This window comes from Crocodylus siamensis, chromosome 13 (genome assembly GCF_052110815.1).
Source record: "Crocodylus siamensis isolate JL-2025a chromosome 13, ASM5211081v1, whole genome shotgun sequence".
In the NCBI taxonomy this organism is placed as follows: Eukaryota; Metazoa; Chordata; order Crocodylia; family Crocodylidae; genus Crocodylus; species Crocodylus siamensis.
Window position 1 is genome coordinate 6,708,332 of NC_143407.1, and position 20,517 is coordinate 6,728,848.

The following is a 20,517-nucleotide window of genomic DNA, read 5'->3' on the forward strand; positions in this document are numbered from 1 at the left end:
AGCATCCCTCGGCCTGGCCTGTCCGGCGAGCTGGGCTGTGCCGCACGGCCTGGCGCTCGCCCTGCTTTATTTGTCCCACAGAGTCAGCTATGTCCTCCGTGGCCTCTCGAGGAAGGGCTGTTGGAGGCCAGGCGAAGTCCCCGGCGGCGTGACAAACGGGCCTGCGTTCAAAGGCGGTGGAGAGCGGCTGCTGAAGCACAGTGCAAACTGGGTCTGCCCGGTTTCCTCCCCGCTGCTCCGCTCCCCCGTGCGGCCCCCGGCCTTTAAGGCCCGGGCCGTTGCGAGGCAGAGGCCGTGCTGTCGCGACCAGGCTCCATAGTGACCCCTTTCCCCCAAGAGCCTCCTGGCCCGGTACAAGGTGGCCGCGTTTAGCTTCTGCCGCCGGCGGCCCAGAGCGGCACCCGTCAATGACGTGCCGTGTACAAAAGACCTTTTTAAACTTGCTGCCTCCTTGTTTCATTTCATGGCAGAAGCGGGGGCCATATAGCAGTAAAAACGTTCGCGTCATGACCCCTGCTGCCACCTGCTAATGCCCCAAACTGTCATTTTGAGCCTACAAACTGACCACCTATAAGCAATCATAATGCCTTGGGAGACAAGAGAAGAATTTGTTTTTTTTGTAGTGAGGGACTAGCCATAAATGCCTGTTGACTTCCTATTGCCATTTAGCATTTTGTGAGCCCTTCTCGTGCGCCTCCTCAAGCATCTCTTTTCTAAGCTGACTAGTCTCTCCTCCTGTGGCCCTTCTCCGGGCCTCGGAAAGGCGCTCTCCGACAGCCAGCCGGGTGCTGTGGCAGCCCGAGGCAGCTGGAGAGTCTATCGAGGGTGCGGTGGGTGCTGGGAGGGATGCCGCCAGGATGCGTAGGAGAAACCCAGGGGTTGCAAACAGGACCCCGTGGTGTTATAAACGCTCTGAGCCGAGGTGCAGGTTTCTTCCTGCGCTCTTCCCGCTAGAAGAGCAGCTTTGCTGTTTTTCCTACCATCAGAAAAAGAAGCGAAAGAGCCAACAGTTTCTGAGGGCAGCCGTGAGTCTAACGAGGGGGTTCTTGAGCCTAAAAAGGTTGAGAACCGCTGCTGTACAAACACATGAGGCGATTATCCAGTGAGTCTTAATTCTCTGCCTCGCTGGCAAAGTGCCAGCGAGCTGCTCCATGTCCAAAGGGAAATTTCCACCAAACCCCTGAGAGCCTAAGAGGTGTTCCAGTACGCAAATATAAGCGAGGAAAGGAACATACACAGTACCCCCAGGGATTGCTGCCCTCCCAAACCCACTACCTCCTGCGCAGGGTATATCCAGTGGTTCAACAGCAGCAGCAATGTGAGCACACACTTGTTGACTTTCCCCCCCTGGACAAGCTGTTTGTTACTATACCTTCTTAGACAGGGTTCACCATTGCTCTTAATCCGACTGCCCGGAGTCCTGACTCATGACTAGAGCTCCTGGAGTCAACGGTAATACAAACAATAATTATACTCCCTACACGCATGTTTAAACATGGGCTAGCCAGGGCTTCCCTGACCATTATGAACAGCGAGGGCTGAAGCACTTAAAAAGTGAGCAAATCAGAGACGCGCAAGCAACAGCTCGCTTTGTCCGATGCCAACACCAAGTGTTAGTGTGTTGTGAATTGGGATATTTTATGACTGTGCTAGCCAAGCTGCAGGGTTAAATTCTCTCCTGAAGTCACCAGAGTAGCAGAGGAGAGTTTTAATGCTAAATCGCAACATCAGGTGGATGCATTTTTTAAACAGGCTTTGAACAGGGCTCTTGGGAAAATACATTGGTTCCTTCCAGTGGGGAACCAGTGCAAGACTGCTGGGTGCCACAAGGATAGAAATTGCTTGTGTGTAGAAAGGAATTGATTCAGCAGGGAAATGCACCCTTGAGGAAGGGCTAACACCAGGACACCCTGGATACCTAAAAGGACTTAATGCATCCTCAGTCCAGCTGGTCCAGTTCAGAGTCAACTTCAGGAACAGTTGGGCGCAGTCTTTTGACAAGGACATTAGTTCTGTACAGCTGACAAATTCTTTCCTTGCTTATCCCTATTGTTCTGTCTTGTCTACAACACTGGCTTTTTTGTGTGTGCGCAGCATCTAGCACAATGAGGGCCCAATCCTATTCGGAGCCTCCTGTCACTATTGAAATGCAAACAACAACAATCTGTTGGACTGAAGATTATATTGCAGTTTAGGCCCCCTTTGCGCCAGGACTGCAATGACTCATAGGCCCTCCTCATATGTTTTCAGCGTTCTAGCATGGCTTCTGTAACGGGCTTAGACAACAGATTGGGTCTGTCTGGTTAGGTGTTGCGACTGAGCCCTCCAGCCCAGATGGCCTTGTTCAAAGGATGTTTTCCTCTCCAGTATGAATAGACGTAAGTGAGGAGAGAGAGTGAATGGCTCAGGAGGTGACAAAAGAAGCAGCAATACTACAGCTTGTGTTGCAAATTCACAGAGGAGGTAAAGAGAGGACAGGGGCCCCATGGTACAAAGTCCATAACAAGGAGCAGGCAAGATAACATTGCTGTGATTAACTTCACACCAAACCCAAACAGAGCAGATTAACTGTCACTGAGCCAAAGTTGAGAGAAGCGTTCCCAAGGAACAATAGTTCCCTCTGGAATGGCCTCCTCGCTGAATTACTTCTGCCTTTAGGGGCTCCTTTTGCTGTTTTTGGTGGGTTCACAGGGGCCCTTTTCTGTGCCCTTCACCTAGACACTTTCATATACCCCTCTTAGGTTCATTTAGGACTTAGGGCATGGGCAGATGAAATATCGACACTGCTGTAGCTTGCATTGCATCAGCTTAAAAAAAAGGAGCGGAGGAAAAACACCAACTCCAAACTGGGGTCATTACACCCAAGCCAGTGGAGAAGTATCCCTGAAAGAAGCATTATCCCTCAACTATAGTAGGCAAAGAGGCTTTTGCTTATTCCCACCGCTTATTGGCAAGGCATAGCAATAAATGCTTACTATTTGACCTGTCCCAGTGTAGCAATACAGCTGTCTGTTCCTGATCCCAGTATATTATTTAGCTGTACAAAATACCTTAAGACTGGTGTAGGTCTGTCCATGCCCGGGTGGATGCAAGGGTACAAATGCTATGGAACATAAATCGGTATGGCTATGAGACAGAGTTGTGTGCTAGATTTTCTTCTAAGCTTAGCCACAAATTTCCTATATGACTTGGGTCAAGTCACTTAACTGACATCATTGTGTCACCATCCATATTGCAGTAGAAGCCCTAGCTTTGCTGTCTGGTATTGTACAAATGTGTACCTTGACAACAGCTCATGCCCCATAGAGCTGACTAGGCAGATGTAAGACAAGAGGCAGATATAATAAGCAGATGGAGAGGAGCAGAAGGCATCTGAGAAATTATTATGAACAGCTTGATCACTAGCAGTGACACAGCCCGTCTGCCCAACCGTTGTTGAGGTTTCTGCAGGCTTCACGGCAGAAGTGAGTTTTAAGGAAGGTGCCCCTTCTCTGTGCCTCAGTGTCCCCATCTCTAAAATGGCCTATAATCATCCTTGCCAAGACATCTCAGAACTGCGTACAATCTGCACACAAGAACAACAGTCACAGCTAAGAGAATTAAGAGAACAGAGGGAATGAAGCAACATATGGAGGGGGAGACGTGGATGATAGTAGAATAGGAGGTGGTAAGAAAAAACAGATATAGTGTACAGTTCTTCCCCTTGCAGGGTTAACATATCCCTTGAGCTCCATTGCTCATTTCCCTCCCTGCCTGCTGCTCTGATTCTCTGCCATTGGCTGGCTCTGTAGGTTTAAGCTAAAAAGCTCCATAATTAGAAGCTCGGCTGACACAGATCCAGTTTCCTGGGCAGGCAGATTAAAAAAAAAAAATCATCTCCCTAACTCAGATGTTTTCCTTTCGCTTTGCAGCACAAAATTTCCAGCGTTCGGCTGTGATTCTTCTTCCTGTGACCAGTCGCTGGAAGCAGGTGGAGAGGGGTGGAGAAGCTGCTGGCTGGCTGGCTGAGAGCTGGGACAAGACAGGGACGGGAAGTGGCAGCCGGGTCTCGTAAATTCAAGCAAATCTGTGCTCTCCGGGGATCCCACCCCTAGCTGCGCCCCTGGCACGGCGGGCAGCGGCAGGTAGGTGACTTGGAGCGGTGATTTGTAGGGGCCTGTTCCTTCAGGGGTGGCAGACTCGGGGCTGTGAAAGCAAAGAGAGCAGTGTCAGTCTGGCATCAAATAAAATGCCGGGACCAAAAAAAAAAAAAATACGGGAGTGGAAGAGAAATGGGCACTCCCTGCTTGGGAAGGCACTGAACATATGGGGGCAGGGGAGGGGCCTCTCTTTGCTTGCTTTCTCCCTTTAACAATGAAATCGCGTGGGGGGAGAAATATATTCCCCCACCCTCGTCTTCAGAAAGGCCCCTTCGGAGCGTGAGACTGCGTCCGCTCTATCGCTGCCAGATCTCTGCTGTTCTTGGTTACAAAACCATTCGTGCGAGCTGGAGAGCAGACAGGTGGATGGACTTTTCAGGCTGCGTTCAGGAGAAGCTCTCTGAAAAAAAAATCTGCCCTGTGCTCCATTATGAGAACCTGTTTGCAGAGGGGTTCACACAGTAGAGCGTCATAGCTGGCAAAGAGGACCTAGCGCTACTAGCGCAGAACAGCAGAGTGCCTCAGGGGACTGGTAAAACAGAGCTATTCCCTCATGGGTTACTACTCTGAATCTAGCTCGGATCAGCAGGGACCTAGAGTTGTTGCCATCTGACACCGGGTGTCTTGTGTGAAGTGGGTTCAGCGGGTCTCAGTCCGTTTCTCAGTGGGGCAGAACAGGCCAAGGACAAACCGGTCAACGCAGGCTACGCTCCCCCGTCTCTCCCCCTGCAAGAAGCAGCCCTGGAGAGATGTCCCGGGGAAGATTTCCGAAAAGAGTCCAAAGTTTTGGGCAAATCCGGCCATAATAATCACAATAAAAGCTGCCAGGTGCTGAGCGCTTAAAGAAACCTACCTCTTTTCATTTGGGCACAAGAATGGGAGGGGTAATGCGGCCCCTGCATGTGACGTTGGTCTGCACACAGTCCTGCTCTGTGGATAAGGAGGGGGGCGCTTCTGGGCTGCCAGTCTGGATTCTTTTGCCAGAAATCCTCTTACAGAAAAGACAAATCTGGAGATTGCTCTGCATATGAACAATCAGTCCTCCCCCCATACCGAGGCTTTAGCAGACAGGGTCCTTGCTGAGAACAAAAGTATTCAATCTAGATCTGCATATTCAAAAATAGCCTTTGATTTTGGGTGCCCAGCCTGAAACACCAGGGAGGAGCTGAGCTCCTACAGCTCTTGGCAACTTGACCTCCTCAATATTCAGCTCTTCTGGAATTCAGGCCCCCTGTGCCCCAAACTGGGCATCCAAAAATGAATGGTCACTTCTGGAAATGCAGGCATCAGCAAAGATGTAGCAAACAGAAAAAGGGTGCATGAAAGAGGTTGAGAATGGTTCTCGTTAGTTTGCAGTGGGAACCAAGGAACAAGTAGGTCTTGCTGAATGCAAATGAGCTGAGATGGGTGTACTGAAAGTTAATGTGACATGGGCATGAGAAAGCTGGAAACTCACTCGTGCCAGCCAAGGAACTGGGAGCTAATAGAGGCAAGCAAGGTGGTAATATCTCACATCATTACAGGCTCCCAAAGTGCTTGACAAGGCCCTGTAACTATTGCTTGTCCCCATTTTACACATGGAGAAATTCAGAGCAAGGAAGTGCTTTCCCCTGTGTCATATTGCAGATCCAAGTGAGAAATATAACTCAGGAGGCCTGACTGGCCATTTTATGGTTGAAGCATTCAGGGGTAAAGCTGGGCCCACCCATGCACATGATTATATATGATGCATGTGTCACAGGCACGGCTGCTACTGGAATGCTGTATCCCTAAGTCCTGGGAAGAGCCGCTAGACCGATTAAAGGAGACTTTGAATGAGAGACTCAAGGAGCTCAATCTGTTGAGCTTTATGGCTTGATTGCAGTCCAGAAACACTTCCCTGGGGAAAGAAATGATCAGAGAACGCCCACCCGCGGTGGCAGATAAAGGCATAACCAGATGGAAAAGCTAAGAGCTGAAGCTAGACAAAACCAGAATAGAAAATCAGGCACAGGTTTGTAACACTGAGGGTAATTAGCCACCAGAGCAATTTTCCAAGGGTCATGGGAGGGATTTTCCATACCCAGAAACTTGTAACTCCAGAGTGGATGTTCTAAATTAAAAGAGCTGCCGGAGTTTCGGCTGCAATTAAAACTTGCGGGGGAGAGAGGAAGTCCTCTGCCTTGCCGGTTAGATGGGATGATCACCCTGGACCCTTGTAGTCATACTATTTATGAGCTTCAGGTCAGACTTGATCCCTAGACATGCTAGTCCTAGCGACAGGCACAGCAAGACAAGCAGCTCTCTGAAATGCTCTCCTCCGCCACCCTGGCTACTTCAGCTTCCCCCAGCCATTTGTCACCCCTTTCTAATGGAACAAGCCTGCAGAGTCTCACATTACAGCCCCTGGGGAAGGGATTAGGACATGGGAAAGGAAAAGAAAGGCTGAGGCACTGGGGAGAGGAAGGTGGTAAAGACCTGGGCGGAGGAACAGAAGGAAAGAGACCTGTAGACGCTGCCTGGCTCGTTAGCATGGTCTCCTGTTTGTTCCTGTCACCCCATCTGGTGCTAATCCCGGGAGTTGTTCACAACCCAGCTGATAGCCAGCTTGATTGATTGGATGCATAATATGTAAACACCGGGTAGGACTCCAGGGGTGAGATTAATCTCCAGCCTCATCTAATTGATTTCTACTAGCCAGGAATGCTGCCCTTTCAGGTGTCTCCTAAACTATGCTTATTGTTCTGGTGCAAGGTCCCATCCTGAGGCCCCTAGAATTAGATGTCTGGCTAGTAGCCACTCCCAGGTGGGGACAATTGTGGTATAAGGACAGTCCCTGGGGAACTGGGCTGCGATCACATGTTGAACTGCAGGGATGGAAGATGTTGTGAGCCCAGGCCCTAGGCAGAAGCCGCATGAGTGAGGATGCTCCTAGAGGAATGATGCCCAGGGAGTTTGCTGTGTGGCAGGTCCTGTTCAGGGATTACGGGAAAAACAAAAAACTGTTCCAGAAACTCACCTGAATTATTTGCACTGTTGCGGCATCAAGAGGATGTAATGAACATCAGGCCTTGTTATGCTAAGCACTGCACTGACATATAGGGAAGCAAAGTCCCTGCCCCAAGAACCACGACGTAGTCTATATAGACGAGACAAAAAGGAGGTGGGAAGGATAATAGGAATTTCAGTCACCCCCACTGTGTAGTCAGGCAAGCAGAAGCAGAGGAAGGGAGAGACTTGATCCACGTCGTAAAGCAGGTCAACAACAGAAGAGAACCAGATCTTCTGCCCAGCTCAGGGGCTGAGCAATGCTCCCTAAAACAATCCCCACCCACCAGCTTCGCTTGAGAAGTGCTGGGCTCTTTCTTGCAACAACACTGAATCTGTCGTCTGCAAAACAGCCCAGCTGCAGGTCCATTTGGCCATAGGATCCGCCTGGCAGTCAGATGCATTTGTCTCCATGGCCCTCACAAGAACCATCCCTCTGAACAAAAACCACAAGCCTCTTCCCCTCCTTCCCGCTTTACTGTGAATGATGGACCTGCCACCTGGTTGCTGCTGTTTCCCTGAGAGCAGGCTTTTTATTTTTCCTCCTGTTTACCAGCCAGCCTGCTGAGTTAATTATTGACCCAGGTTCCTACAGGGAAACCTGAGCCTCCAGGCTAATTACAGTGGAGGGGATGTCTCTCAGGCCCTGAGTGAAGCATGAGGCGGCCAAGGAAATTCCAAGGAGCGCTGATGTTTGACTGCAAAGACCGCAGCGCCTTGAGCTCTCTGCACAGTGCTCCCTTCCTTGGACTCCTGTGCGCAGGTGGACAATGGCACCGCATGGGAACACTTAGAATCGCAGGCTCTTCCGAAAAGAGTCGGAAGGGGTGGGAACGCAATATGTTTTCCACGCTTATAAGGCTGATCCTACTGTTTCTATGCCTCAAAAAGGGGCAGGTTATGCAGGGATCTGGTAAGAGTGCAGTGGGATGAGGGGCACAAGCTGGGCTAAAAGGACGAGACTGAAGCTTATTGAGCAGAGGGGCCTGTCAGAGGACAAAGCTGCTCTTTGGAAAGGACTCGGGAGCACAGAGAAGCACGCTCGTGGGCAAGGGCAGGGGCTGGCAGCATAAAAGCACCTGCCCGGTGCACAGAAGTGGACACTGGTGCATGCGGAGCTTGTGGAAAGGATACGGCAGAGGTCTCTGTGTCAGGACTGCCAGATGCAGCAGGGCACATAGCACAGGGCCTGCAACTCCAAAGCAGCCTGTTGGCTTGGGCACAGAGCCTGCTGGCCTTGGAGCAACAGCCTAAGAATTAGTGTCACTTACGGGCGGCGAAAAGTTCAAAGTGGCCCTACGCTATAGCAGTATAGTGCTTGGAGAATCCATCAATCAAAGCACCTTAAACCCCAGCTCTGCATGTGGCCATGGGAGCGTGCTGACCTGGTGAAATCTCTCACAGCAGGTGCTGCATGTCCAGCTCTTGCCTCTTTCTTTCGGGCCAGGTGGAGCAAGGGGCAATGTCCGAATCCCTCTCCCTAAAGTCCTCGTCACGGGGCACGTTCGTTCCTTGGCTTGGTCATGAGGACAGAGCTCCTGGTGAGTTGTGGTTCTGCTCACCCACCCCTGCTCCGCTTCCTCAGCCTCAACCTCTCTGTCGCTGAGCGCCGGGACCGGAAACCCAGCAGCAGAGCATCGGCGCTGGGAAGGCGTCCAAGGAGCCACAGGAGCCGAACCAGCCACCGAGTTGTCCTCTCACTTTTGTTTTGGAAACTGAAGCGAGGAAGGAAGTGAGAAGTGAAACAGGGGCAGGGGGGATGGGGCTGTTTTGCACAGCGTAATCATTAGCTGAGAGATGTGCAGGCTGGGCTGGAGGGAACAATAGCTAATACCAGAGCTGTGATGGCTCAAAGAAAAAAAACAAGCCATTTTCCACTGAGCTGGAATAGCCTCAACCACCTCCTGCTGCTCCTCTGAGTGATGTGCCACTAAATCACCAGGATAACGGTGCCCGCAGTCAACACGTGGGGAAGTCTCTGCTTGGGACAGAGTCCATGGCCCGTGCTTGTCGTGGAGCCAGCATCCAGTCCATGCGGGCAGAGGAAACCAGTTCAGGCTCTTTCTAACCTCGAGGGGCTGCTCCGTTTGGCCTCCTGCCACTGGTTCTTCCTTGCAGGCAACAGCCATTGCTCTCTCTACGAGCCAGTAGCTCCCACTTTGCAAAGCAACACGCACCCTTCCAAGGCCATTGGAGAAACCAGCAGCTCCCCCAAATAAAAGCCAGCATTTCTGTTCTCTGTAGATAGCTGTGCAAGGTCTCGCCAGTTTCCCAGGAGAATTTTGCTTTTGTCTCTGCTTTCCGGTACCCAACCCCCGCACCCCCCTGCAAAAACGCCAAACACCTGCCCTGCCTTACAGCCTCTCACCAAAACTCTCCGGCCAATTTTGGCCTGCTATGGCTGGGAGTCACTTCGCCTGCCACTGAATCCACCTGCCTCTGGGTGAGTGTAAGAGTGAAGACTGGAGGGAAGCCACATGTTTTCTCCGGATACCACACGTATATACAAGAGGCTCCATTATCAGTTCCACGTGGCAGCGGACATACAGAATTAGGCATGCATTAGATTGGTTCTGTATAAAATCCGTATGGGCAGAGACACCAGACCACCTCCAAATGCTACCGAGCACTAGATGACGTCTGTACTGAAAAGAGACTCTTGGAGCAGTAACGGTTGTGGGTGGGTTGAGACCCGAGACACCATCAGCCCTTGTTCCATACGGTCATGGCTTTAGACCTACTCTGATAGCCAGCGCTTCCTCCCCTCTGTGCAGAGCCGCCAGCCACTCCAGATATTCTCTCTCATTACAGGCCTTTTCCTTCTTGCTCTAGAGTTCATCAGCTCTCTCCTCCTACTCATGTCCCTGCCGAGCCCCGCGTGGCCCCAGAGAGACGTGCCGCCTTGCAGTGGGACACAAGCTGGTCTCCCTCCCACCTCCTCCTCGGACAGTGACTCTGGCTGTGCCTTGGAAGAGTACCTGGAGCCCGCAGGAGACTCTGCCCCAACAGAGGTAGGCAAGAGCCCTTCCACCGACGCCCGATAGCAGCCCGGTCTCCTCTGATTCGGTTCTTGGGGCTGGCTTCATTTGGCTGGGACTCGCCCCTGGTGTTTGAGCACGGGTTGCTGCGTGTGGTTGCTGGGCCCCCTTTTCTTGCATGCAGCTCAGAGCAAACCTGTCTCTTTTCTGGACCGCTCACAGCCGTCTCCAGCTGAGAGGCCGTCAGGACTGCTTCTGCCCCAGCCTGGGGCCACGCATTGCAGGCCTCGGGCCGGGGGTCCCACAGACAGCTCTGCCGCTGCGCCGACACTCATTCTCTTCCTGGCAGCCCTTCTGCCATGGGCTCAGCACAGTGTCTGGGAGAGCAAAGGAGACAGTGGCTGAAAATGGCTCCAGTTATGCCTCTTCACGATTGCTGTTGCTCAACTGGCTTCCTTGGCCAGGCACCAGAGATCAAGTGGGAGATGCAGGTGCACGTAGCTAGTTGTACAGATGGGTAGGAGGTAGAAGCTGGGAGTGCTCTGCCAGCACCTCTCATGCAGCCCTGCCCATGCGTTTAGGCTGCCCGGGGTGGAGAAACAAATAGCCCCAGGCTCCAGGTTGAGACCATCCCACCCTCTTCACTTGGGCCCCATCTCTCTTCCATGCACAGATCTGCACTCTCCATTTCCCCAAGGTCAGCAAGGGGGTACTGGGGCAACGTAGCTGGAGCTGCAGTCCTTCAGCATCTCTCTCCCATTTGACTTTCCAGGCATCCCTGTGCTTGGACTCTCCTTCAGCCAAGAGCGTCCCAGTTGCTGTTGCAAACCAGCACCGGATCAAAGCCCTGCTGCAGCAGTTGCCCCCTCAGGACTGTGATGTAAGCTTGGCAGAAGATTTCCATCAGGACTCTGCACTTTCCCTACCTCCTGCAGCCATCTCGCTCTTCCATACCATGCTGGCTTGGTACTCTCTGCTATTCCAGCCCCAGCCCCCTCCCCACAGATCTTTCCTAGCACCTCAACACTGCTCTGGGGCATGTGGCCATTTCAACCTGGGCATGCCAGGACAGCTCCTCAATCCTGCTTTTCCAGCCCTGCTGCTACCCCAGGTCCCCACTCCTCAGGTTCAGCCACTGTCTCATTCCTGGCTTGCAGCCTCCTGGCTCTGATGCCAGATTCTGCCCCGTGGACATGTGCCCAAGGTGGCCAAGGCTGTGACCCTCCCGACAAACTTCTTGCACTTGCACCCGTTCTGGGATGCTTTACTCACCAAGGCAGTGTCCACTTTGGAGCACAGGTCTGCAGGGGTGATGGAGAAGTTTATCAACCTCCTGGCCCCTTCTGGTTCCTCTACAGGAGAGGTACTGCCCTGGCCTTGGGGAGGAGGAGAGGCAACAGCTGGAAGCATTCAGCACCCAACGTAGGCAGGAAGCCCTGGGGCAGGGATCTGTGTGCCCTGTGCCACCCACCAGCCATGAGTGTCTTTGCAAGAAGGTAAGATGTCTCTCCCAGGCCTGCTCCCACCTCCTGTGTCCCCAGCAGCTGGAATTCATCAGCCGCTGCAGCAATGCCCCTTCTCCCAGGCCCCAGGGCCCAGGAAGCAGCTTGAATGACTACGCCCATTTGCCTTACAGTGCGGCAAGAGGATGAACAAAGGCGACCCAGGGGTGTTTGCCTCCCGGCTGGGGGATCACTGCTGCTGGCATCCCTCCTGCTTCGTCTGCCACTCCTGCCGCCAGCCCCTTGTGGACCTCATCTACTTCCACCAGGACGGGATCATCTACTGCGGCCGGCACCATGCAGAGCTCTTCAGGCCACGCTGTGCCTCGTGTGATCAGGTAAGTAGGCAAGAAGTTACACAGGCATAGGCGTGGAATCGTGGGCACCCAAAGGCTGCAACTAATGAAGTGAGCTACAGCTCATGAAAGCTTGTGCTGTATTTTATATATATATATACACACACACACACACACACACATATATATATAAATATACCTATATATATACACGTATGTATAAAGAAGAGGGTAGATTTGCACCTTATAGACTAAACCAAGCAGATACATACACAAACATGCATGCACATATATATATATGCATGTATGTGTGTGTGTGTACATATGTATACACAGGTGTATCCACTTGGTTAGCCTATAAGATGCAAATCTACTCTGTCTTTAACGTGGCTAACTATGTCTCACCTTATCTCAGGCCTAGGTCTGGCTGGACCTACGTCCTGTTCCTATCCACAGTGCTTTAGAGGAAGGTTAAGATCCCAGAGGTCTGAGTACCACTGCCTTGTGGGCTCTGGGCTGTGGGGTTCAGCACCACCTGCCTTGTTCCCCTACAGCTGATCTTTGCGGCCAAATGCATCGAGGCGGAGGGCCGGCGCTGGCATGTGGAGCACTTCTGCTGCCTGGAGTGTGACCTGCCTCTTGGCGGGCGGCGCTATGTCATGAAGAGCGGCAGACCCTGCTGCTGCAGCTGCTTTGAGAGCCTCTACGCCGAGCTCTGCCAGGCCTGCGGGGAGCTCATCGGTACATCCCGGGATCTTGGGAAATCGAGAAGGCTGAAAGGTCCCCTCAGCTCTGCCGTGTGGGGGCTTAGAGCTAAACGGGAGGGGGTAGCAGGGGGGGCTGCCCTGGGAAAGGCAGCTGGTTTGTGCATGGGCTCCTGTGGGGAAGGAGCCAGCTGCTCATGGCTTTGTCCCTCAGGTGCTGACAGCGAGCAGGCCACCCACCAAGGCCAGCACTGGCACGCCCGTCCCTCCTGCTTCTGCTGTAGCTCCTGCCGCAAGCCGCTGCTGGGAGAGCAGCTCACCTCCCGCCACGGCCTCCCATACTGCTCGGAGACCTGCAGCCGGGAGAAGGAGCATGCCTCGTCCTCCTCCACGGCCTCAGACTCCTCCGACTCGGCTTTCCTCTCCACACCCTCTCCCGAATCCACGCCTGTCCCCAGAGCCAGCCGCAGCGGCAGCCGGAGCAGCCCCATGCCCACCCCAGCCGCAGACAGGGATGCCTGCAAACCAGGGGCTGCAGCTGACGGTACGGTTGTCCACAATCAGCTTGCAATGGCACGGGGCTGAGGAACCAGGATTTCTTTCTAGCAGTGTTTCCCATCTGCCGGTTCACCCCCATCCTGTCCTTGGCAGCAGTCACTGGGGGGGCCTACGTCAGCTCCAGCTCAGGACAGCACAGATCATCCGGCCATTAGCTTGTGCTGACAGGCTGGCTCGAGTGGGGGTGTGAGTGTCTCGGGCCTGTCTCTTCTCACTTAATTCCCTCTCCCTGTTGCAGGGGCAGAGGAGCCTTCAGCCCAGACCGGCATCCACCCTGCCTTCCGGAGCCAGGATGACCAGGGAGCCCTTTTCAGAGAGAGGGGCAAGGGAGCTACCTCTGTTAGTGCCTTCGGGCAGGCAGCTGCTGCCTCCCTGGAGCAGGATCTGTCATCAATGCGGCCCCACTGTGAAGTGGATCAGAGTGTGCTCGGAGCCTCACCTGTCCCCACCGGAGACCCCCAGGCAGACATCAGTGCCCTGTACCTGGGTGCCAGCCCCGCAGCAGACTCCAGCGTGACTGTCCCGCAGAGCCTTGCACCCCCCGAGCAAGCGCTGCGGCACTGGGATGCCGAGGAGGAGGACGACTCACGGTGCCCGACCTGCTCCTCCTCCTCCGACTCAGAGCAGGAGGGCTTCTTCTTTGGCGAGCCAATCCCCATGCCTGGGACAGGGCGCCCTGCCACCCCCAGCTGGGAGCACAGCAACCTTGCCCCGGCACCTGGGAAGGCAGCCAGGCTGCGAGCAAGCAGCAAGCACTGCAGCATTTCCTAACACGGACCAGGCTCAGCACAAGGGAGCAGTTTCCTGCACCGTGGAAAGGGGGAGCGGAGAAAACGGGGATCACAGGGCACAGGGGAATCCACCAGGAACGCCCCAGCAGGCGCACCTGGGACACAACCCGTGTTCTGGCCCCACGTGTTGTCCCTTGAGTGGGAGGAGAGTGCAGAGCAGCAACAATAGCCTCCAGGGTCCTCCGGACAGACCCAGGGCTGGGATATGGACGTGCTGGTCTCGATCTCTCAGTGCTGGACTCAGGCTTTGGACATGTGCCAAGCTTTCAGTGCATTTTACAAGTGTGTTTGGAACAAGCCCAAGCACAGATGGAGATAAGCCTCTGGGGTCCTTTCACTGGCAGGCTCCTAACGGCTGTTCTGCAGGGCTGTCCCCATTGCTCCTGTAACAGGATGAACAGGTAAAGGTAGCTGGGCAAGGGCAGGTAGGCAGCCCAGCCCTTGTGGGAGCCCAATGCCTTCACTGGCTTGCATCAGGCTGGGAAGACAATAGCCCTTTGAGAGTCCTTGGCCCTGCTTCCCCGTCACAGCTGAGACCTGAAGAGTGACTGTGCCTCCTTTCCCCTCGGAAATCCCTTCCCTGCCTTGGCTCTGCCTCCCGGCACTGGAGTTCACACAGATCCTCTGGGGGCAGGACCCTGATGGCACAACCCGGGCACCCAGCCTGAGGTGCCTAGAGGGAAGCGACTCTCCAGAAGGCCTGGCCGAGTCCTGCAGGAGATAGGTGAGCGTGGGGATGGCAAGGCCCCTTCCTCACATAACGCTGCTGTTGACTTTGGGTGCGGAGTGTGCACCCGCAGCAAAGCCCCCTTGAATGCAGACAACCGGACGCTGGTTCTGGGATCTCACAACATCCCCCTCTCCCTTCCAAGCTAAGCTATGAGACTCCTTCCACCCCACAGTGCAAGGGCGCTTAACTGGGGCAGGCTGGGAGAATGTCTCAGTGTTATACACACAGGCTCCTAAGCCTCATCTCCATCAATAAAGCTCAACGTGGATCTCAGCTGCTGCATGTGTAAGTGAAGCAGGCCCCACCTAGGCCAGGCACTGCTCTCACCTGACAGCTGGTTGCAGGTGGGAGACTGCAAGAGCCTCCCAAGGTGGGACAGCCGGACAGGGCAGGCAGCCATAGCCCCTGTACTCATCCATAGCGCCTATGAGACATTCTTGCTGCTGAAGCCAGCAGCACAACATCCTGGGTTAGGCAGAGCTCAGTAGACTGGAGCCAGCCCTGGCCTGGGACGACAAGGAGCAGAGCAGGAGGATGCTGGCTGTGCCTCCACGCAGCTGCCCAGGGCTCCAGCAGCCGCTGAAGCCAGATTTCAAGAGAGCCCTTAACAGCCTCCCGGTCACAACCCCCTCTCAGTGGCTGCCGTGCAGGCTTCACCAGTCAGTGGAGAACAGCTTCTCCTCACACTCAGGGAGGGGCAGTAATCCTAGCAGGACAGGCGTGGGGACGGGGAATTTCACCTGCTGTTTTATTTTTCTCCGCTAATAAAACTGCACAAGCCCCAGGCCAGCTGCCAGGCCCTGTGTAGGGTTCCCTGCCCAGAACCCAGGTAAAGCCATGAGGCTGCAACCCAGCCCCAGGCTGGCAAAAACTGCCAGGAGTCCAGGAATTTTGCTTCCACAACAACCCCGCACCAACAGTGCTCCTGCCCCAGTTCCTTCCCATGCCCTTCAACCCCATGGCTGCAGCTCCTCAGAGCGGTCGCCCCCCAGCCAGAAGTCCCTTTCCCATTTCAGGACCAGACCCCACTGCCCAATGTAGAGCAATACCGAGGCCCCTGAGCCCTTCTCCCTCAGTCTGTGCCAGCTGGCTGCTCATACAACCCCAGCAGGTCCCTCCATTGCTGCTGACAGAAGCATCTGGCTGGCCTCAGCCTTCAGCAGGCACCACTCCCTTGACCTGGTCCAGAGCCAAGGACAGGTGTCTCCAGCCATGCGGTGTCTCACGAGCTGGTGGCGGCCGAGTCGTAGCTGTCAATGAAATTCTCCAGCTCCTGCAGGTAATGGCCCCTGATCTGCTGTAGGTTGGCACGCAGGGCCGAGCCCATTGCCGCCTCCATGGAGGGCTCCTTCTGCAGCAGCATGGTGGCCACCACTGCGATGGTAAGACTGAACTGCTGGTAGGACTGTGAGGAGGGGGAACAGAAGCGCATCAGACGAGACAGCCCATAAACCAGTCCCTAATCCCAGGCCTCGCTAGCCCTTGGGGGAGCAGGGAGCCTTATGTGGGTCCACAGTGTGGCTGAGCAAGAGGGGCAGTCACCCTCTAATCAACACCGGCTGCTGTTAGGACAAGGCGGGGTCCTCTCCCCAGGCCCATTCAGACGTTAAAACTGAATCCCAAAGCTGTCACTGTCACCAGTGGCTCTAAGGGGTTAAGAGCAAGGGGGGCAGAGTCTCACATTACAGCCCCTGGGGAAGGGCAGGTGGGCCCACAAGACAAATGGGGATCAAGACAACCCAGCCATTCCTCCTCCCATCTGCTCCCAGCACCCAGGGTGCTTAATCCACTCTCTGGCAAAGCAAAAGTCCAGTGAAGGGGAGAAAGGTGTGTGTGTGTGGCAGGGTGGTTTCTACATGTAGGGAAGGCCACAGGCAGCATCTAGAATGCGACAAAAAGCCACAAGGCAGCTGGGCTGGGAGCTAGGCTGCTCTGATTCCTGGCACTACCATGGTGCTTGCACTGCCCTTCCTTTTTGCTTGCAGGGTTCTGGGGGTGCCCAATCCAGGATCTCCTGGACCTTCATTCAGAAGAGGCATGGGAAGGGCAGTGTTGGTAGCAAGGTTAGTGGGGGGAAAGGCCAGAACCCACCAGCTCGATCTCTTCCTTCCTGGCCAGTATAGCTGCAGAGCGACGGTCCTCAGTGCTCAGGGGCGGCGTGAACCCAGCAACAGAGCCCTGGTGCTGGTAGTTGGCAGACTCCAGACTGGTGCCCAGCTGGTCCTGCAGCATTTCACAGGGCAAGGGACAGAGATTAGACAGTTCAGGTGCAAGGACAGGGGCTGAGAGCTCCAGGAATGAAATGGGGCTGCTGGCAACCCAAGTGCCCCAAAACCAAACCACCTGGCTGTGTAGCTGGAGGGAACTCCTGAAGTCAGGAGACGGCTGTCATCACCCAGCATGAACCCAGTATGACACTGGACTACCCTTGAATTAGCTGCCACATCCAACTCCATTATGGCAAATTCCCTGCAGTGGGAAATCCTCCACGGCCTTTGGGGACTTGCCCCAAGGGCTGATGATTCTCAGTATTACATATTTGTGCCTTATTTTCTATTCTGCCTTCATCCAACTTCAACTCCCAGCTTTGGATCTAGTTTGGATCCCTCTGCCTGTAGACTGGAGAGGCCTCTTAGGTCCCTTTTGTTCCCATGTAGATACCGGTAAGACTGTGACCAAGTCAACCCTGGACTTTCGTCTAGCTAAACCGACTGGTCTCGCACTGTCTTTTAATGTGTTGTGGTTCTTCCCTGAACCACCTCCAAGATCCTTCATCAAGTTCCTTCTTCAACTGCAGCTGTCCATGGCCCTGACTATGACTGGAGAAAGCAGAGAGAAGTTCCACTCCCCTACACGGTAAGTGCTGGTGGCAGTGTATTTTAAAAGCTTTTTCTGACCTTTCCCCTGCTCTCTGTATGGGGCACAAGGGTAAGCAACAGCTAGGAAAGGAGTCAGTCACCAGCTGAAGCTCTGTCCAGGTCAGTCGTCACAAGGTGTCACTACAATGGGACAGCAGTTCTCATCTCCTGCCCAAGCGTGATGGCTCCCATCCCCGTAGGCAGGTGTCCATCACACAGAAGAACAGCCCCTGGGCAGACTGGACCTAGAGTTCATGTTGGCAGCCCTTGAAACGGTGCCAAAAAGCTAATGGAGTATGTAAGATGCTTCCCAGAATCCTCTGCTTTGGCTGGCCTTGCACCTCTATTGCAGCAGCCCTGGCAGCTGAGCAAAGGATTCTAAGGGCACTTGAAGGCAAGCACACAGAAAAAGTATTAGGTTGGGTGTGTAAGAGCATGAATTGGTACGAGGACCCCAAAGATCATCCTCACAAATAGTAGCCACCTAGGAAAATGAAAGGGCAAACATCCATTCATACCATCTCAGTCTCTTCCATTCTCAGCAGATGCAGATCCTCTGTGGTGTCAGGCAGGGCTGGGGGTTCGGTAGCTAGAGCAGATGTAGCCTGGATGGGATGATCCACGGCCAGATGGCTTGCTTCCAGCTGCAGCGGGAGATGCTGGAAAGGGACAGAGGGTGGTTAGGCCACTCCAGAGGAAGAAGGGGTTATGGATTTGCAACTAGGTGAGGGACATGGGAGCAGGGAACACAGTGACAAAGCAAAACCAGAAGGCTGCAGGGGCCTCAGGGATGCTCCTGGATAAACCTTGGCCTGGGTAAGTCTTGTTACTACCAACCCAAACAAGCTGGGGAAATAAGAGGATCAAGGATGGAAGGTGGTGTCCAGTCCTATCAGTGCATCTGATCCCAGGTGAACAAGAGGGGACAAGTTGGTTTTTACCAAGTCCATTCCTTCTAGTTTCACAGGACACAGGTCCTCTGTGGTCTCCGGTGGGGTGGAGGGCTCAGGAAGCACATCAAAGGCAGGTTGGCTGCTATTCTCTGTGGCCTGGCAGCCGACATCCAGCTGGACCTGTGAGATTTGAGTCGGATTGGAGGACCATTTCCCGGCCCCAGGAGAGGACAGGGCTGTGGGTGCTGGTGTGAACACAGGGCACCAAGAATTCCAGCCCCATAGGCAAACTTTGCAGCCGAAAGAGAAAATCTGCAGGACTAAAAACATTTCCCTTCTACTTGCCAGCTGCAGTTGGGAAGGTCAAAAACACTTGCCTGTCTTGGGCTCCCCTCTGCACAGGGGCAGACTCCTATTAAAGCCAGTCCATCACAGGCAGCTACTTCCACCAAGGTCTCTACTGCTTGGGGTATGCTCTTGTCCCCTGCAAGGCATGATTGAGGGACCTCACTCCAGGGGGCATCACATAACCTGCCACCCTCTGAGACCATAATTAGTCACCCATAATGAGTCTAGACCCTGCTGAGTCAGCCTCGGGGCCTGCAAAAGAGGGCTTCACTGCTCAGGCCCAAGCCTCACATACGTGCTGGTGAGCAGGTGAATCAAACAAATAGCCTGGCGGTGCCTCCCGCCAACTTGCTCACGCCTGTCTAGATCTCATGTGAATCCTGCCTAGCCTGACCTGCTGCCAGGATCCCGATCTAGGTTCCTGCCTGCACCTTGGCCTAGCCTCAACGTGAGCCTCACCTGTCTGGATTCATGCCTAGCACCTGGCTGAGTCTGCTCCCACCACCCTATCTGCCTGTTCCTATGCTGGATTGCACTGTTCCTGCCCTGCCTGTTCCCGAGTGCTGCCTTCCCGCAGCTTGATTGGACCTTGATTCTTCTGTGCCCCTCGGCTTGATATCTCTGACTTGACTGACAGCCAGCGCTCTCCACGGTAACCCCTGCTCTAGCAGGCCCCTAACCCCCACCTGGGTTCATCCCAACACTGTCTTGCAAGGAGTGTGTGCCCCTGCAGGTGTCACCCACATCCTTTTGTGCCGGTTGCTCTGAAAACGCCTTTGGAGCCCAATAAGAGATGGTGAATTATGGGGCATGTTTAGGAATGAATCATGTCCCCTGCCAATACCAGGTGGATGCGTAGAAGGGAGAGGTATGTGGAGAGGATTTCCTTCCCCTCAGGGAGGAGAAGGATGAGAAGATATAAGGTAGCTCGTACCAGCTTGATTTCCTCCCCCTGCAAGAAATGGGGATCTTCCATCGGGACTGGCTCAGTTGCCAGAGAAGACCAGGCCTGGCTGTGACAGTCTGCAGCCTCCAGACCGGCTCCCAGCTGGACCTGCAATGATTTCCAGCAGGACACAGGAGACAGATCAGACTATGCAGAGGAGGAGGGGAGCTGGTGCTTTGTGCTGGAATCCAGAGAACCGGGCAGGAAATCCTCCCCCTCCTCTTCTCCCTGCAATGGGAAGTCTCAAAGAGAGGTGACTGCTAAGAATTTATTTAAGCCTGTATCTGAGCTGCCTGACTCACTGCTGCTGCTTGGGATCTGGGCGCCTGTGACCAGCCAGCCTGTTGCGCAGAGCTGTCTGGTGGCTGAGTGAAGATCTGCTAGGTCTCCACCTGGGCTCATAGCAGGTAACTGCCCCTAGCACGGAGGCTGCAATTGTGCTCCGTCTCCAGCACCGCTAACCTCAGCAAAGGGTGGAACACAAAGGTGCCCCCCAGAAGGCTTTGTACTGGCTGCTCTGTCACCTCCTGTGCTGGACTGCCAAAGCCAAGTGCTATGGGATGTGTTTGGGACCAGAAAGGGAGCCGGGAAGAACCGGGGGCAGGAGAATGAAAGGCAGGTGCAGCATTCAGAGAGGAAAGGAGCCGAATCTCATGCCTCTTGCTGGACTCCTTGGAGCTGTGGCCAGCCCTACATTCTATGCTTGTACAGCACCTAGCACAGGGACTAAAGCCCCTAGGGGATCCC

At 54.2% G+C, this 20,517-nt stretch overlaps 2 protein-coding genes across 13 annotated transcripts in view; one reads left to right on the plus strand and one right to left on the minus strand.

Annotated features, from left to right (window-relative positions):
- The first annotated feature begins 1,771 nt into the window (after nucleotides 1-1,771).
- On the plus strand, nucleotides 1,772-15,399 carry PRICKLE4 (prickle planar cell polarity protein 4). Of its 2 annotated transcripts, none has more exons than XM_090026636.1 (8): nucleotides 1,772-4,124; nucleotides 9,999-10,177; nucleotides 10,917-11,024; nucleotides 11,503-11,640; nucleotides 11,781-11,984; nucleotides 12,497-12,722; nucleotides 12,861-13,190; nucleotides 13,443-15,399. In XM_090026636.1, exons 2-8 carry the CDS (start codon nucleotides 10,025-10,027, stop codon nucleotides 13,973-13,975), a joined length of 1,692 nt encoding a protein of 563 aa, XP_089882762.1. In that variant the 5' UTR covers nucleotides 1,772-4,124; nucleotides 9,999-10,024; the 3' UTR covers nucleotides 13,976-15,399. The 2 variants fall into 2 exon arrangements, with proteins under 2 accessions (XP_089882762.1, XP_089882763.1); XM_090026637.1 differs by having other exon boundaries at nucleotides 12,497-12,683.
- Nucleotides 15,400-15,450: 51 nt separating this feature from the next.
- Nucleotides 15,451-20,517, minus strand: part of LOC149853782 (uncharacterized) — a 33,579-nt gene continuing 28,512 nt past the window's right edge. For all 11 annotated transcript variants that reach the window (XM_090026645.1, XM_090026647.1, XM_090026638.1 and 8 more), the window contains 5 exons: nucleotides 19,759-19,878; nucleotides 18,525-18,656; nucleotides 18,102-18,242; nucleotides 16,817-16,948; nucleotides 15,451-16,130 (listed from right to left, as the gene is read on the minus strand). In XM_090026645.1, the coding sequence (XP_089882771.1) occupies nucleotides 15,948-16,130; nucleotides 16,817-16,948; nucleotides 18,102-18,242; nucleotides 18,525-18,656; nucleotides 19,759-19,878 (708 nt within the window). In that variant the 3' untranslated portion in view covers nucleotides 15,451-15,947. The remainder of the gene's footprint in view (nucleotides 16,131-16,816; nucleotides 16,949-18,101; nucleotides 18,243-18,524; nucleotides 18,657-19,758; nucleotides 19,879-20,517) is intronic.